At 34.3% G+C, this 19,895-nt stretch overlaps 1 protein-coding gene across 3 annotated transcripts in view; it reads left to right on the forward strand.

Moving 5' to 3' along the window:
* The window catches only part of LOC126969903 (transcription factor AP-2-epsilon), a 156,374-nt gene that overhangs the window by 14,605 nt on the left and 121,874 nt on the right, over positions 1–19,895 (forward strand). For 2 of the 3 annotated variants that reach the window (XR_007730493.1, XM_050815525.1), the window contains exon 1: positions 16,251–17,296. The exons of the other annotated variant lie outside the window; for it this stretch is intronic. Coding sequence is in view for 1 of the 2 variants with exons in the window: in XM_050815525.1 (XP_050671482.1) it covers positions 16,859–17,296 (438 nt within the window). In the remaining variant the exon portion in view is untranslated. Of the gene's footprint in view, positions 1–16,250; positions 17,297–19,895 lie in introns of those variants that run through there. 3 annotated transcript variants of the gene reach the window in all.

The raw sequence follows: 19,895 nt of genomic DNA on the forward strand, positions 1-19,895 counted from the left end.
CTATTTTACAAACATTAACGTTATTTCAATTGAAATAAACAAATCTTGTCAAAAACTTAAAAAATAAATAATTAGAAAAAAATATAGTTTATACCGCAGAGGACATCGATTATAGTCGAAAAATATCATGAACCCAATAAATAAGAACTCCTTTTAGTTCAATAAAAATATCTAGTACAATGCAATAAAGATACAGCGAAGGCCCCAATTCTCCAAAATTCTGACGAAAATGAGAAAAAAAAAACGAAGAAAGGCGCCTTTTTATTATCAATATCAACTTCGAAAGTGATGATTAGAAAATTTTTCGCCAATTCGTTCTCACGATAAGAAAGCCTTCAGTCCCACGAATTAGATGTTCTGGCAACACTGAACCCTGGATGAGCGCAGATAATTACAAGCTGCGGTCGGAATTTGGGATCACTGCGTGCACGGTAGCAATAACGTGCAATTTAAATGTTTCAAATTTCGAACACGATTGTTTTTCATCTTTATTCGTGGCACGCATGCGCCTTATTGCATACAGGTTTTATAATTTTGCTGTGCAATTTCTAACTTGACTGTATGATGTACGTCTTTGCACTATTCGCCCTGAAGGAAGTTAGGATATAATCCCCACCATCTGGATGTGTGGCGGTCCTCCACAGTGCGGTTTTCAAGGAGCTTTCTTCCACGTACTACAAAGCTGTGGAATGAACTTCCTTGTGCGGTGTTTCCGGGACGATACGACATGGGTACCTTCAAAAAAAGCGCGTACAAGTCCTTAAGGGTCGGCAAACTCCTGTGATTCCTCTGGTGTTGCAAGAGATTGTGGGCGCCGGTGATCACTTAACAACAGGTGACCCGTACGCTCGTTTGTCCTCCTATTTTATAAAAAGAAAAAAAAAAGGTATCAAATAAGTGGACAAATAACTCTCAAAATTAAGGCTATGAATTAAAATGGGCAGCCTAGCGAAACTCTCTAAGAAAAGAGCGATTCACTCGATTGTATGAAACGTGCAGTCATTGATAGATTGACAGATGACTGCTATAATCTTGTGAAAAACGGAGATAGCCAAAATCCACTACGTTTTAAGCAACTGTTCGCTTTCAAAATTAGCCGTATTATACTTCGTCGCCATATTGTAATTACTATTTCAAACTTATGTCAATTCTCACTGCACGTTTCATACTAAACTAAATTTTTATTTTTATTTAGGCAGTCCCGCCTCTTAATACGTAGTATTTACATCCACTTTCACGCAAATTATAGCAATTTTACAATAATAACTTATGAAACTCTTTAAATTATATTATATTTCTAACTAGTTACTACTTAGTTACTCTGGAAGAACTTATTTGTTAACTTTTCATTTTAGTGATAGATATATAAAATATTTCTAGGTCTACTTCACTTAAAGTCGTTGTAACTTCTGCAGGATCTAGTAATATAGCAATTTGCATGATAGTAACACCTCCCAACGCGAACGGGAAAATGCATAAGTCTAGGATTCCGGAATGGAAAATCATGCGCCACTAGCCTTTCCGTTCCGGGAAACCCTGATCCTTCCTATACGTTAAAACTCATAGGTAAATTTTACTGTAGTGAAATTTTAAGAAAAAGAGGCCCTATGAATTTCTTGCGCTCGTTTCGATGGATTTTGACATATCGTCCTTTTTACATGTTTGCAGAATTTCATTTGAATTGGGCTATATTATACATAATACATATATTTAAACATTAGCCTATACAGATAAAAGGATTTAAGTTATACGATCTAATCCGAGACAAATATTCAGTGCTGGCAACACTTAAGCCATAGACATTTTTTCATTCTTCAGAAAGAAAAAGGCTGAGGCAAAAATACACAGACTAGTTTGAAGTTTAACCATCGACAAGAATTTCCTAGAAACGTTTAAGCAATTACAGACAACAAATTGGTATAAGTCGTACATCAAAATCGACTTGGCGTCTTTTTTTAACACTCATCACCGGAAACCATGACACCTTCGTAGTTACAGCCATCAATTATAATAATAGACTACATCCATCCTGCTCGTTAATTATCTGTCTCTTTCTTTTTCTAATGGCCTTCAACAGTTCGTTGGTCTAAGTAGGTATTTGTGACGTCATCGCATTACGAGTGCTGAGGAATCTTTGTTTGAGACAATACAAACACGGCCGTTATTTAAATGAAAACTTCTTTAGCCGTGATGGGCACTTTTTGGTGGGGGACAATGGTTCGCGTCACCGACTTATGACATAGCGCACGCGATAAATTAATATACATAGTTAGACACTTTTTGGATGGGTGAAACCCCATGAGTTCGCGTCACCGAAACGCTTATAGCAGTATATCTGTAGCTATACAGCTGACGTATTGTGCAACATTAGTGCTGTCTATATCTTATAAGTGAAATTGAATGGATTTAGTAAACATTTCAATGTATATATATTGTGCATTGTTGCAAATAGTGTTTTTGTTTAAATAATATATTATTATTGAAAATAAGTTTTAAAAATATAATAAAATTAATATATTTTTTTATAAACATTATGAAATTTTAATACTTTAAGTTTTTCCTTTTATCGATCTCTACAACTGCATTTTTTTTGTATACTATTGGTTTTGCATTAATTTAACTTATCCAGTGGTGGAAATGTAACTCCATTGGAAAGTGCGGAGTGCCAACATATACTCGTAGGTAGATGCAAAAACGGATTATCTCAAGATTATCCTTAAGGCAAACTAGGCACTTGCCTAGGGTTGTAATGTTACAAAGAAAAATGAAAAGAAAAACTTCCTTAAAAAACAAACTGTCATGAGGGTGGCTATCAGACAGACGATACCCCATGCCTGCGGCGGCGTTGTGTACCAGGTCGTCTCCTTCCCTCAAATATATGCGACGATGGCTGGTCCATGCGGCGTGACTTGTCAACCAGTGCTGCTTGTGGTGCATGGTCGACTTATTGAATTTGTTGAATGCAATTACTAATTACGACAATAAACACGACCGTCATATTCACGAAATATCCTTACACAATGAATTCAAGCTTTAAAGATCGTCCAATAAATAAGTTATTAAGTATAAAGTCTAATAAATATTTTATACTAGTGGACCCAACAGACGTTGTCCTGTATACACGTTTAAAATCGGTCCAGCCGTTAGGAGGAGTTTACTAATGTTTACTAATACTATGAGCAGGAGAATTATATTATAAGGACGGAATTGAGAATCTAAACCAATCTCAAATTCACTGAAACAAACAAAAAAATCATCAAAATCGGTCCAGCCGTTTAGGATGTAGTTTAATTGTGAATCTAAACCATTCTCGAATCCACCTGAAGACACACACCAATCTCAAATTCACTGGAGCACACAAAAATATCATCAAAATCGGTCCAGCCGTTTAGGAGGTAGTTCAATTGTGAATCTAAACCATCCTCGAATCCACCTGAAGACACACAGAAAGTTTCATCAAAATCGGTCCAGCCGTCTAAGAGGAGTTCAGTGACATACACACTCACAGAAGAATTATAAATATTTTATATTTAAAACGCTTTTTAAATTTGCACACGAGTCATAATATTTGATGCAACACCTTACAAACTAATTTGTTAAAATTAGATATAATTACATTATAAATTATAAACAATCTAGCTGACTCGACAGACGTTGTTCTGTAGATACTAAATAAATACTGTTTTATAGGAATTTGCCAATAATATTTCAAAACATCAAGAATTATTTCGTAATAAATACTCCCTGTTGTTATAATGAAATTGTTTCACAGCGAACTGTCAAACCGTGCGTCACTAAATTCTCTCATAGAAAATATGTCCATACAAAACAAATATTGAAAATAAAAATAATTATGGGTCCCAAATCGAAATAAAAACTATCCTATCTCTCAAGTTGGACCAAACTGCACACCATGAAGTAATCCCCATTTAAATCCGTTCATTAGTTTAGGAGTCCATCGCGGACAAACAACGTGTCACGTAATTTATATATATTAAGATTACATTACAGCTAATGTAAAATACTCATTGATTTAAAATAGTGGCCGTTGAGTTTCTTGTGTGTTCTTCTCACGAGCTCTACCTTTTCCGGAAATTTTAATAATAATAGCTTTCAAAAATATATCTACATAAATATAATATTGACACACTTTTACACAAACTATCTCGCCCCAAGCTAGTGTACAAGACATATTTACAATCACATATTTAATACAATATACTTATTTAAACATACTTACATAAATATTATATAAACATCTATGACTCGGAAACGAACATCCATATTCATCATATAAATGTTTGCACCTACCGGGATTCGAATCCGGGACCTCTAGCTCAGTAGACAAGTTCACTAGCCACTGGGCTATATGGTTCATTAAAATTAGATAATCTCCGTTTATTTTTATTATAATAATATATTATTACACAAATTAAATTTGAAAAATTTATGAACGTTGCGGGACTCGAACCCACGACCTCTCGCGTTCCGTGCGAGCGCTCTTCTACTGGCCCAACTTTTTTCTTATGGCAAACTACCAAATCTCTTTCGAGCTGGCATTTAAAAAAAAACTCTATGGTCGAATCATAATTAAGGAACTTTCTTCCACGTACAACAAAGCTGTGGAATGAGCCTAATTGTGTGGTGATTCTGGGACGATACGATATGTTAGGTTCAAAAAAAGCGCGTAGCTACACTTTTCTAAAGAGCAACGCTCTGGTGATACCTCTGGTGTTGCAGGAGAATGTGGGTGGGGGTGATCACTTAACATCAGCTGACCCGTACGCTCTTTTGTCCTCTCCCATAAAAAAAAGAAGAATATAGCTACAGATCACGCAAAACAGGGGAAGAGACGAGAGGGAGTAAAAAAAGAAAATGCTACAAGCTAAGAAGGAAACCAACGTGTTACTACAACACAACATGATTTCCAAAAAATAAAACTAAAATAAACAGGATTCTAAATTCAATATTATCGAATTTTAATTGATAATTTTATATGAAACCAAAGGCAGTTCGTTATTATGAAATGATTGCACTGGATGTAACAAAATGTTAGCCAATTAGTATGTGGTAGATGAATTATGCCTTAAATCGAAGGCTCGTAAAAGTCCGGACGGGTTCGTGATCGGCGCACGCGCTCGTAACGCGGTAACCTCGGTAATTACCGCGCCCAGACGCCCGTCAATACTCTCGCAGCTCATTACGTGCCATCGTAATGTTTAGAATGTATCAAGCAAATTGGAGCGATATTATTATTCGTCTGTGTATCGCTATATCCGTCACTGGGCTTTATGTCTTGAATATCTACAAGTTTGACAGCTGAAAACTTTGACAGAGTGTATAAACAACAATTCCCGCTATAACAAAAACTAAGATGGCGGATTTCAAAAATGTTTCCCAAAAAGGACAATGTACAATCTTATCTTACTTAATAAGATTGTTTTCGTAATTTTTTTTCGCCATATGACATTCATAGACACTGCACTTTTATATTTAACGTAAAGTGCTCAAATTGCAAGGAACGGGCCCAATCTTTCTATTGTCTCTAAAGATCATAACAAACTTTCTACTTAAACAACTTTACACTTACTTATTTCGAAAACTTCATAACAGCTGTTACCTCTGCCCAAACTTCAGTTTCCTCTGACGTTGCTTCAAATAGTTGCACTGAAACGAAAAATAGCGGCAAATTCGGAACATATTCCCGCAAAAAGGTGCACGTGGTAACTTCAGATCGAAACAAAAGTTTGGCGGGGCCATACCTATCCAATTAGAACTCACTTCTTTTATTACCAAAGGCTTCCTAGTTTTTATAGCGTACATAGCCTTCTTTTACGTTTACGTATAGGTTTTAATTTTAAGTAAGTAATCATAGCTTATCAAGAAATTAGTTTTTGATGATTTCAATTGAATTGATGGAGTGCAAATAGTTATTTAGCTATTCAGCATTTTTTGGATTGTACGTAATTTGTGTTATACAGAAAATAACATGGATTTTAATTACCATCTTAAAATAAATAAGCTAGATAGCATAAGTATAAAAGCAAAGTAATTTATTTATTATGACAATTACTAATGATTTTTCATTGTAATTTGTTTTAACTAATTTATCGACTTGTACAATTGTATTAATATTGCTAATTTACGAAATTGGGATACACATAAGTCCGTTATATTTCAGATTGCCTCTCAAAATCAAATCAATATCTCATTATTCATTAAGGTCAACTAAATGACCCTTATGAATGTCAAAAGTTATACTTTTTACAATTTACAACCAATTCGGAAAAGGTTGAGCTTTTATGAGAAGAAGTGGCAAGAACTGCATTGCCACTCTTTTAAGATTTACCGCTTCATCGTCCTACAAAGTATATAAATTATTACAATCTATGAAAATTGATGCAATAACAATTATATACAAATATAATTTTACACAGAGCACATAGATCGACAGTAGGACAGATGCCGGTGGGGCAGAAAGGTCCTCAAATGGCGACCACGTATCGGTACGCAGTTGGTAGCAAGATGGACCGACGATCTGGTAAAAATCCGGAATACGTCGGATGAGGGCAACGCATTATTGATCGTCGTGGCGATCTTTGGGGGAGCCCTTTTCCAGCAGTAGACGTGTTCCAGCTGATGATGACATATCCGTGCTTACCTACTTTATGAACAAGGCTACCATCATCAATCCCTCTACCTATTAAAGGTGACAAATTTTAAAACCACTTAGCTGCTGTCACTGTAATCTCTTTCTAAAAACGCGGCAAAACAAATCTTTGACAGACTAATAATTTTCTATTACAGTTTATACTCTACGGTTATGTTTATTTTCTTAAGTCACAAAGAACGACATTCAATCTAAGGCACTGGCATCCATCATACAGCCACGCCTCTCGTCCGCGTTTCGACAACAGCGCTTAACCGCGCTCCTTGGTGATTAAAATCTTGTTGTTAAAAGCCTTTACGACATGATATACAATTACTTTTTCCAATTTGCTATTAATATTTCTATGACAGCGGAATGATGACGTTAATTACTTAAGACAAGGATCTAATTAAAATTATTTATAAAAACTATAACTTTTAAATGTTATCTAGAAATAAATGTATTTTATTGGATCGATTTGCAATTTATAATTTCAACATTATATCACTTGATATTTTGTTAATGAAAGTTACATTCTTGGTATGAATTCCTAAAATTTTTATTGCTTTTCCCACAAACATTAATCGGTTTTAAGACTAGATTTAAATATTAAGATAACTATACAATGAAAACAGTCAGAATTTATTAAAGTACCTGATGATATATCATAAGGATATAAAGTTACATGTAAAATATAGTTTGTGTCAATTTAAATTTCATAAAATATGTAAAATACTGTTTATGAGGATTAAAAACACATAAATTAAACTTAATAAAGTTATTGAATAAATATATAATTATAAATACGAATTAAATATCATTTACGTCGGGTAAGGAGTCCATGAAGCTGGCAACGTTCTCCCTCTGCATGACCAAACTTATTCTGTGACATGCAGAGGTGCGCACCAGACCTAGGGTAACTGTGGGATAACCTGTCAAATTTGTGACTCGCCTGGGCTACTCTGAGTTGATTTGATGAGATTTTTGCAGATGAACCCCAAGGATCTCTTCATCTGGAGACTTGCTAAATAAATATTTTTATACTCATAGTGAAACTTTACATTAAAAATGCGTCGTTTTATGAGACAGCATAACAAGTAACAACATTCAAATTCAAATATTTTTATTCAAAATAGGATTTAAAATCACTTATTGAACGTCAAAATCTACCACCCATTCAAAAGAGACTGCCTCAGACCTGAGAAGAATGGGCGCAAAAAACTCAGCGGGCTTTTTTTTTAAATATAAAATATGGATTACAATGTAATATCGTACAATAAACATTTATAATTAAAGAGCCTGAGGGTGTTCGCTTTATTCCCAGTCCGTGGTGTCATTAAGAAAATCGTTTATGCTATAATAACCTTTCCCACACAAACGTTTTTTAACAATTCTTTTAAATTTCGTAACACATTTGTTTTGTACATTTTCTGGGATCATATTGTAGAAGCATATACACCGCCCAACAAAAGACTTACTAACTCGACCCAACCGAGTAGTAGGCATAACAAGTTTATGTTTGTTCCTCGTGTTAACATTATGAATGTCACAGTTTCTAGAAAATTCCTCAATGTGCTTACGAACATACAAAACATTATCAAAAATGTATTTAGAGGCAACAGTCAAAATGTTTATTTCTTTAAATTCCTTTAGGACCTAGGTGCGCGAATAGCCCTCTTCTGCAGCACAAAGATAGTATTAATATCGGCCGCACTGCCCCATAACAATATACCATAGGACATAATACTATGAAAATAACTAAAGTATACTAATCTCGCCGTATCTATGTCAGTTAACCGTCTAATTTTCTTAACCGCATATGCTGCAGAACTAAGCCTATTCGCCAATCCTTCAATATGGGGGCCCCACTGCAATTTGGAATCAAGAGTAATACCAAGAAATATAGCAATTAATTAAGTTTACAACGAGAACAGCTAACGAATTAATTCCATTTGAAGGTGGATTTGGTGGTGGAAAGAGTGTATTAAAAACATTTTTTGTTCCCGGTGTACATAAACATTAAAATTAATTTAACGTTTAATAAAAATTCCTACGCACGAAATTCCTCATCTTGATTAAGCTTCTGTCTACGTTCCATAATTTATGTAAAAACGGAAGTCAATAACTACTCTGTTACTTTAAAAAAGGGTTTAAATCAAACTATTAATTAAATGAAATTGCGTTCTAAAATCAATGGGTTAGTGGTTAAGTTTGAACGATAGCGGAATGCGTATTACAAATTGGTAGCTCAATTCCCAAATTCCAGCACCGCCTGTTCTCTTTGTAATTCGGTTTTTAAATTGCCAGAGATTTGTTTTTATTTTTTTAAGTACACGCGGGTTCTGGCGGGATCGGGGTTCTGTCGAAAGTTGATGCATTTATTTTTGTAAAAAAAATGGCTTTGACTGGTAAAGTTTTTGTATTTTTAATCAGATAAAAATAAATGTTTAGAGTGACAGCATTCATGTATAATAGTATGTTAACGTGTCACGGGCTCTTGGGAAAAGAGGTCGCGATAGTCGAACGTAATATGACTATAAAATCGAAAATGGGCAATATATTTATGAAAACACATAAAAACCAATTAAAAAATTCCATAGTTAGTTCCATCCAAATTATTGCAGAGAAGTGAACAAAGAATGACTAGATTAAGGGCACTATTAATATACACCTGAAATATGTCTATAGTTGCCAGATATAGGTATTTTCACTACGGCATATATTAAAACCTTAACTATACCGACATATTTGTTACTGATCGAGGCTCCTCCGGAACTCCCAATGATATTTTAGCAATCCCCGATCCTTTGGCTGTCATCATTTAATGATGCCAAAAGAACCCACAATATAATATAGAAAGTTTACATGAGCGGGCGTTCTGCCTCGGGCGTGGCACGAGCCAACTCGTCCCGCTAGCCACGAACGCACCGAAGTGCCTAGAAATATTATTTTAATCACGGCCGTACCGTAATTAAGTGCCGGTTTAAACTTTAAAGTTGAGTGCTGATCGCTGGATTTGTGTTTAATGACGGAAATGTTGTAGGTCTCAAGTTATTAATTTTTGCTATTTGTCTGCAAAAATTTATTTAGAATCGAATAGTATATTTGTTTAGGTTAGTCGAGACTGGCGGCAATAATACACATAGGTATAGAAAACAGTGATTGTTTTAATTGGTTTAATTTAATTTTACAGATTTGTGGAATATTAAACTACATGAAATCGAATGCGACAGTAGACTTACACATTTACATATAATTATCATCACTTAGTATTTTGTTGCATCATCACTAAGTTAGTATTTTGTTTTGTTCTAGGTAAGCTGTGAGAAGAGACCACCTATTCAATGTTAGTTTGTAATAGACGGTACCAAAAACAAAGTATGACTTTTCGTTGTGTGCCCACGTTTCAAACAGTCGCTGGTGATACTAACGCCACCTGGGTATGTATTACGAAGCTTTAGTTCTACTAGTCACTACAAGATGGCGCGATTATTATTATTTTTCAGTCTAAAATACGTAGGTATTTAAATTCAATAGAATTGTTATATTGGATTTTATGGATCAAATGTTATACCTACGTGACTTTACGTGTCTGAAAACTTAAAAGTCAATGTATTCTTTTATTAAAGCGCCATCTATTAATCAGTGCATAAACTACTACATCAAAGGTTTAGTCTATGACAACATTTGATGGTTGTTTTATGTTATGTTTATAGATGGCGCTAATACAACTTTTATGTACACACACGAGTGAATAATTTTGATTTTATTGTTAATTATATTATATTTTATATCATTCTAGTTGAAAGTTTTTGGGTGTCTCACTGAAATGAATAATAAATTCATTAAGAATTGGTATCACACATAATACAATTATTTATGAGAAATTTTTCAACAAATAGTAAGTAAATGTCTGGTTTGTAATAGACTTCCTATCAAAACATGGTATCTAAATTTCATATTATAATTGCTTAACATAACAGCTTTTTACTAAATGTTAACCGAATGGTTACACTTTACAGGGTGATAAGTTGAACCAGAATACAAATTTTCAAAAGTTTGTCTATTTTACCTATTTCAAAGATTTTCAATAGTAATAAAGAGTTTCACGGGCAAATTTTACTTTAGAAAATTAGTAAGGTTAGTAGCTACGATAAACGGAATTGTTAAATTTCAACAACTTAAACTGTTTTCCATGATTTGGAGGCAAAATTTATTTTCTCAAAATTTATTCCTTTATTTTTGATGTCATTTGTAACGCTACTACCATCGTTTCGAAAACAACATGGTCATATTATTATTTCACTATTAGGTAACTACGTAGTCATCTGGTCATTTTATTGAGAAAATGATCCATTGATTCTTCTGCAGTTAGCAAGGGATATACTGAAAGGGACAGTGTTACTGAAAAACTACTACGTAAACAAATAGCACTCACTGTCTACATCCGCTACCTACCCTAAAACTTGTTTTAGTAGTTTGGTAGTGCCACCTACATACTTGTTAATTAAAAATTATTACATTCACTGCAATAACGACTTTTTAACATCATTTCCTAAAATATTCTACCTCGATCATCCCGCAACAGACAGCATCAATATTTTGTCATTTCTGTACATTAATCTATGATCGGCTTGGCGGCCATCGGCGTTGTCATGGCGACATATTTATTTTGTTAGATAAATAATGAAATCAAATAAAAAAAATTAATTCATGATTTCTTAACTGTGGTATGTAATTCTATGATTTTACTTTCGTAATTAGTGCGTATTCCCATAACACAAGACGGCATTTTAATGTTGTACCTATACCAAATTGTAAGCAATTCTGTCAACAACAAACGCGTGTGTACCGTTTTCGTATCGAGAGAGCGACTACGACCAAAGGAACCAATTGAACAATGTCCTATTATAAATCAATAATATATTATTTTACAAACCTTTTTCTATTGGTATATAGTAGCTCTTTCGAAATTTTGTATTTAGCCATTTAGCCTAGCACAAATCTACATAATATAGTGGTTTGATTGAACTTGTAAAAGTAAAAAATTCCGTATAGAATGCGGAAGGCGCATGCGCAAAATCGTTATCCCTGCCGGGAGCTATACCTTCGTTTGAAATATAAGTCCGAATACTACACCATATCTCACCATCTAAATGTGGTATTTACTTTGATTAACGCGAGTGTTACACATTTAAATAAAACATAAACATATGTCAGGAGGACAGTCCCCCTGAAAACGAGATCTGGAAAGGTCTTGAAAAGGTGGGTTAACTAAAATAATAATAAAAATGTAATTTTTACGCAATCTAATGGAAAAAACACAGTCACAATAACACGCGTTTTAATCCTTTAAAAGTATTTTCTATTATCTTAATAATTTAATAATTTGTTTTATAATTTGTCTAGATAGATAATTCGTTTAAGAGTGCGTCAATATTATTTATTTATTTAAATGTGTTTGTGGAAATTAACTTACTTGTTTCTATGTTAATACAATTTGGGTGCCTTCGAAACAATGCGTTTCCTCTGGTGTCGAGAGAGTTTGTGCCTACTTATTTTTTCTAGAAGTATTCTAGCTACGTATTCTTTGTTAGGATAGACTTGTGTCTATTGTCGATGTTCGACCATCGAAGAAGGTTCAATGAGACTCAGGACAAAAGGGACGAAATAAATAATGATCTGGATTAATTACTCAATGTAATTATGTAATGTGGGGTCCTAAGATGGTTGTAACTGATAACTGTAAACATTTTGCAAATGGATTGGCATAAGGATTTGCGGAGAGTATGAGTGGAAACTGGTGATATGGAGCTCCGTGATTCCCGACGAGTACGGAATTGGTTAAAAAGGTGTCGGGGTGTGAAGCTGGTCAGAACATCTTGGTTTATGTGTGAAGGCGTATATAGGATCATAGCATGGGAGTGCATATCACATAGGCATTTAGGCAGTGCCTACCTCGTTAAGAACCTAAATAAATATTCTTCCGTTATTTCATTACCAAACTTCTATTGAACACCCAGTCATAAAAAAATTCCTCACACTAGATACTAAATACCTACCTACCTGCTTAGTGCAAAGATCAACTAAGATTAGTAAGATCCATAGTGCCTACCTTGCTAGAAAGCCAATGCACGCCCCTGGATCATAGGCACGTTAGGAGATTATGAAGGGAAGGAACAGGATTAGATGTAATCAGAAGTACCTACTTAAATTTATTAAGAAACTCCTAACGAAGCGAAAGGTAAACGGCACGATCATAACTGTTATTAAAATACCGCAGATCCTAAAACAGTCTTAACCGCAGACTTCAACTAAGTATTAATAAACAGAGATTTGTAAAAGACAGCGCAAATACACCTACGACGCAAAGGTACTCAACAGATTGTAGTTGATTGGTTCAATATATTGATATCTAAATATTGACAATGGTGTGGGCTGTCAGTGTCAAGTGGGGTCACTGACGTCTTGACATGTCAATAGGGTCGGACTTTGAAGTTTGAACTCTACCCACACGATTGGAATTACGGTATTTAAAAAAATACTTTAAAAAGAACACGGACTAGTAAAATAAGAAGGACTCCTCGCCGTGATATTAGCAAGTGAAGCACCTTTCTGCTAGTGTGAGTGCGGTAACGGGGTATTCCGGATACACAATTTTTTCTCCCTTAAATAATCATATATCCACAAATACTTTTATAGTATTGTTTTGAGACTTTTTCACAACGCACGACGGCATTTTTAAAATATTTTATTGCGACGCAAACTGATCTGTCACAGACGATGGCAAATCTCATAATGGCGGCAGATCGGCTTGTATTAGTGTATGTGTATGCGTGGGGCTATGTATTTACACGTTTACCGGTTTTGGTGCCCCACTGTTATGTAAGGTGACACGGAGTCCTTCTTATTTTACTCGTCCGTGAGAAAGAAAGAAAAAATGTTTATTAAAAACGTGTAGTAGATACCTACACAAGACAAAATACTAAAAATAAAATTAAGAAAGAAGATTTATATACTATATGTAACAAAACGTACCCAACTTAGCACGTTGGCTGGTTTGAAAACGATCCCTAGTCTTCCGTTCGGCTAAGTTAAGTTGCTTAAAAGATATCTTTTAAAATTCAGTTTTGATTTGATTTGATAGTGAATTCAGGACTTTGCTTATTGTGATCTATTTTTTGGCAAGTACGTTTGGTTTTAAGGACTTAAATTGTTTTTTTTATTAGTTTACTTTAATTTTTAATTCGTGCTCACTGTAACCCTGTTTTGCATATACACGTGGCATTGAGTGCAAGTAAATATGTATAAATATTGATGATTTGTCGGTTATGGTACTTATTTGTTTTGAATATTTTTTATATGGACAGTTAGGAAATAGGGAGACACATTAAAACAAGTTTTTAGTAATATTTGATGTGATAGAATTTATGAATTAAATAAACAGGATAAACTCGGGAAAGCCTAAGATTATTTCATCTCCATATCATCAGATATCATCCCCACCATCTGGATGTGTGGCGGTCCTCCACAGTGCGGTTTTCAAGGAGCTTTCTTCGTCGTACCACGAAGCTGTGGAATGAGCTTCCTTGTGCGGTGTTTCCGGGACGATACGACATGGGTACCTTCAAGAAAAGCGCGTACACCTTCCTTAAAGGCCGGTAACGCTCTTTTGATTCCTCTGGTGTTGCAGGAGAGTGTGGGCGGCGGTGATCACTTAACACCAGGTGACCCGTACACTCGTTTGTCCTCCTATTCCATAAAAAAAAAATTTGGAGTAAGATGCTCTTGAGAAGAATGAGTTTTTGATTGTATAATAGTACATAATGACGATAATAGTAAATATAATCGTCAATCTATAACTTTATCCCGTTAGGAATGAAATTTACTTTAATCCATACCTAATTAGTACTCCCTTAAGGATGGCAAGTGGTATAGGCGCATCGTTAATGTGTCCGTCAGAAAAAGTATATCCATAAGTATATATATATATACTTGCTGACCCGATAGACGATGTTCTGTAGATAATAAAAAAAAAATACTGTTTTATAGGAATATGCCAACAATATTTCAAAACATCAAGAATTATTTCGTAAAAAATGTGCGTCACTAAATTCTCTCGTAGGAAATATGTCCATACAAAACAAATATTGTAAATGAAAATAATTATGGGTCCCAAATCGAAATAAAAAGTATCCTATCTCTCAAGTTGGACCTAACAGCACTCCATGAAGTAATCCCGATTGAAATCCGTTCATTAGTTTAGGAGTCCATCGCGGACAAACAACGTGTCATGTAAGATTACATGCATAGAAAGATAGATTTATCATTAAAATTATTATATTTGCACCAAACGATTTAAATGTTGTAAATTCTCCCATAAATGTACTACTTACATTATACACGTATTCAACTCACACATGTGCACAATCAACTTGCACGCACACATATAAACAAGTACTATATCAAACTGGTATATTATATGAAAGGAACAATGTTATAGTTTCGCGACACTCGAGAGAAGCTTTTCGGGTAGTACACGTAACATTTTAAGATAAAACAATTTTAATATTTCGTAAGAACTTAACACATGACATGACAGATAATGGGCCATCAATAGTCTTTTTATTACATAAGACATTATGGACACATTATTTTCCATTTACTTATCAATTTTTTCTTTGCAACAGTTATCTTGTATTATAAGATTTAATTTTCCAGTACAAAGTAATTGCAAACACTGTATACTGTTTTGGTCATTCCATGATATTAAATTAATTTAAGAAAATATTTAACCTAATAATTATGTATCTGTTCCTACTTTATCAATCGTATTTTACGTAAAATATTGTCAAAAGAAGATGATTTAAAGCATTAAACTGCCAAATTAAAATCATAATTGGAAGTTATTTTTTATAAGATTTTGTACAAATATACACAAAAACAATCACGTGCGTTCCCAGAGGGGCTTATTGACCTATAATATGTAGTCCTAATACACAGTTACAGTTTGATAAAAATTATTTCACGAAAATAGCAATTCAAAGGCCTAAAAAATAGTATTTCATAAGTTTAAGTAAGTATTAATAAGTATATTCATTTATTATGTCCATAATTTTAGGCAGGATTGTTGAAAAAATCAACATGTAATAATTCTGATGTTTTAATGATAATAAAAGATAACTGCTTATTGACTTTCTAATAGTATTCTACATTAGCTGATTTTTTCGTAGGTACTTAAAAACTTCTTGTACACCCGATATATGTGTAGAGTAGACGCCTATATCAGTCTTTCCTAACACATCCTTACTTTGTTCTATGCAGTAAATTTACTCTAAACCATTATCTCTACGTGACGAGACCAAGCCGCTTTTCTAAAGTTTTATTCGTTAATATAAATAAAATACAATAAATTGATATAGTTATTTGTTGTTTATTTATTAAACTGATGCAATATCCAAAGGTGCCAAATACTTAATACGTTATACTTTACTATCAAAGCTTTCACTGTTGCTTCTGAAGTTATTGCATGTACTACACGATCCCCAGCTTATTAAGTCCAGAGGCGAATGCGCACGCTGCGCCCACTCCATGTGATAGCCTCGAGCGACGCGAGCCATCTCACGTGCTCTGCGACGCGGGACGTTCGAAAATCGAATTTGAATATTTTTTCGGCAGCCAGTATAATAAACGAGTAAGGAGTTTTTATATGTGCGTGAAGTGTAAAAAGTTCCATTGTGCGTGTAATGAATCATTAGGTTGTGACGTAATCTTGCTTAAAGTAGATTCTGATGGTTTTTATTCTTTCAAGAGCTCTTAAAAGTTTTTAAGCAATATAAATATATGTACTTATTTATACAGTGAATAAAAAATTTTAAAATTCAATAACGGAATACAATAACATAATTTCATAGAACAAGAAACAATACGACGGAATGAGATACAGGAATCGAATAATCATAAAATAGAATTCTCATACGAAACGTAATGATACAATAATCGTGTAAAAGTTCACGATACTTACCCAACGCGCTATCGATAACCACTTACAAAGAACCCTACGCAGCAATGGTTTTAATGGAAGCGTGATCATTCTAAGCTGGTTTTATAAAACGGTCATCTTGTAAGATAATGATCTGATGATTTACGCTGTATTAAACTGACAATAGATGCGGCTAGCACAATGCGACCAATTAGATTTAATACTCGATGACCAGATTTAACGAACCCCGACCCGACATGACCGAACAAAACATGACCGTTGACCATTTAGAAAGTAATAACATAATTAAAAAGAAAAAAGTTGACAAAGGAGGGAAATATAACAACAATGACATTGATTTGAATTTGGAAAACGGCAGCGAGTATATGCAGCCGAATATTAACATAATTATAGACAAGGAGTCGAATAGAACAATAAGACTCGAACTGCGTAATCCGGACAATGAGTGTGTTGTTAAAAAATATAAAATAAATGAAATCAATGGGAATGCAGTAAGAACTGGTTTGATTATGGACAGTATTGATTTTTCGAGGTATGTAAAGGAAAATGGCGAAATTGTCGACGCATGTAGAAATGTTAGCGATATCAATCCTCCAAATATGGAAACAACAATGACAGCAGTCGACGACAAGCAAAGTAGTAAAGTAAGTAATTTGGAATGATATTATAATTTAAATTTTATTAGTTGTATAAAATCTATTGAAGTAGATGCTATTTTACGGAAATCCACAATTATCCAAATGATTTTGAGTTTTCTTGAGTGTTAATTCCGCCAATATTCGTCTTCAAACAATTTGACTCGTGTTTCCCTACACGAGGCATCTTCAGGAGATGTTGACTCGCCAAACTCTGGCACGAGACTCAATTTATAGGTATTTAATTAATTTCATACAAACAGCCATTGTTTGGGTAGTCATGTGCATAATTTTGCGATTGTAGTTAATTTGTCTACGACTATTATTTGACAAGTTTAAATCAATTTAAAGTCACTCCAATGAATGAGTGAAAGTATGCATTATGAGCAAAGTTTCAATTACTGATCAACTATAATGCATACTACTCGGCTAAATCGAGTTAGTAAGACGTGTTTTGTGGGGCGATGTATATGCTTTTACAACAAGATCCCAGAAAATGTTAAAATCAAAATTACGTTATTGAAAAGAATTATTAAAAAACGTTTGTGTGGTAAAGCTTACTATAACATAAATGACTTTCTTAATGATAGCACAGATTGGGAATGGAGCGACCGCCCTCAGGCTATTAAATAATAACTTTAATTGTACAATATTACTTTGTGAACATATTTTTTTGATGAAATAAAAGGCCGCTGAGTTTGTTGCGCCCATTCTTCTCAGGTCTGAGACATTCGTTTCGGAATGGGTGGTAGTTTTTGACTTTCAATAAGTGATGTCACATCCTATTGTGAAGAAAAATATTTGAATTTGAATCTATCATAAGTTGAGTCCCGTAGAATTTATCCAGTCCAAACATACAACGTTTGTAATTATGTTACTTATCAAGAAGAAATCAAAGATTAAAACAATTGAATCTCAACTGAATACGACGAATCGTGAATGTTAATTTTTGCGGTCCACAGATTATTTCGTAACTCGTAGATAGAGCTACAGATACTAGATGGGCTACTAAGATATATCTAAGTCGGACTTCACCTTTCAAATGTTTACAATAATTACTATAGGTTGGATATTTGATTGATTGTGTCTGGAGATCGGTAGGCTTGTATAAGTTTTTTTTTTACAATAAGGGACGAGACGAGCAGGTCGTTCAGCTTGATGGTGCTCTGGATTCTTGAAAAACCCAAAAATTGCATTACATTGTCAGGCTATTAACAAAAGTGCAAATGGTTTTATCGTTTAAATTTCGTATGGGCTAATAGAAAATGTATTGAATTAAGCTTAAGGCTAACTTATGAGTTTTCTTGAGTGTTAATTCCGGTAAGATTTATCGTTAGCCAATTCGACACGTGCCTCGCATTAACACGAGGCGTCCCAGGTTGACTCGCCGAATTCTGGAACGAGTCTAGAAACTCATATTTGAATTTGTCTAATTGAAAATGACTTATGAATATACTTAAATATTATATTATGTCTAACAAAAGTAATCCAATGAGGTCGCACATGACTAATTCGTGCAACAAGAACTTATTCAGTATTGCAACATGCAAGACAAAGACAATAAACATGTTTTGGGAACTATGAGTAGGTAAGTAGTTAGTTAAGCAATGGAGCCACAATATTGTTTGCCTGTCAGATTGACAACTTGCCGCCTTATGTCAAAATAGACAGTAGACTGACTAGTTATCTTAAATCTAAATGCATCGAACTATATCTCAAAAACACTTTAGTTAAAGATCTTAAAACATAGACCAAGTATAGTTACAAGACTATTTGATAGCTTCCGTCTCACTCACACGAGAAAACGAAAAACTTATGCGAGTCGTATGTAAAGAAATGAGATAGAGTGATTAGATCTTTTGTTTCGCCATGCGTGCCGGTCTTTTCAAGGTCAGCACACCCGGTGTGCTAAACAAACCTGACAGCGCTGCACAGAAAACTTGTGAAACGTGTGAAATATCCACTATTCAGTCAACATCAGTGACAATTTTAAGTAAAGAAATATGGTGCGATGTTGTGTTTTACGATGTAAAAGTGATAGTGAAAGAACACTCGTTTTATGTTATGTAGCTATTGTACCTATATATATAGGATAATGTCTATCTCATGTTGGCCACGCCAAACAGATGTCTAGTAACTATACTTGGTGTATCTCTTAAAAGGTAAGTATCAATGTAAAAGCTATGATGTTTTCAAACTTCAATGGAGTAGTTAGGAATCATAGCTCGTTAAAGCAACCTACCCACTACTATTACTTTTCTGGGGGCACGGTGGCGCCGCCAAGTAGAGCAAAATAAGCGACACGGCTGTACCATTCTTATTTCGAAGCAGTTCAGGCCATTTTTGACCCCCCATAAATTTGTTGGTGGTAAAACTGCAAGCCTGAATTTTCAGTTATCAAGCAGGTATAGTATAAACATTCAAATTTAATGCAATTTGACCCAGTAGTGAAACAATTATACCTAATTAGGTAGTCAAATTTTCTTATTTTGTCACTCACTGACTATTTACAACATAAAGGATACGTAGGGTTCCGTAGCCAAATGGCAAAAACGGAACCCTTATAGATTCGTCATGTCTGTCTGTCCGTCCGTATGTAACAGCCACT

The sequence above is a fragment of the Leptidea sinapis genome, chromosome 19 (assembly GCF_905404315.1).
Source record: "Leptidea sinapis chromosome 19, ilLepSina1.1, whole genome shotgun sequence".
Lineage (NCBI taxonomy): Eukaryota > Metazoa > Arthropoda > Insecta > Lepidoptera > Pieridae > Leptidea > Leptidea sinapis.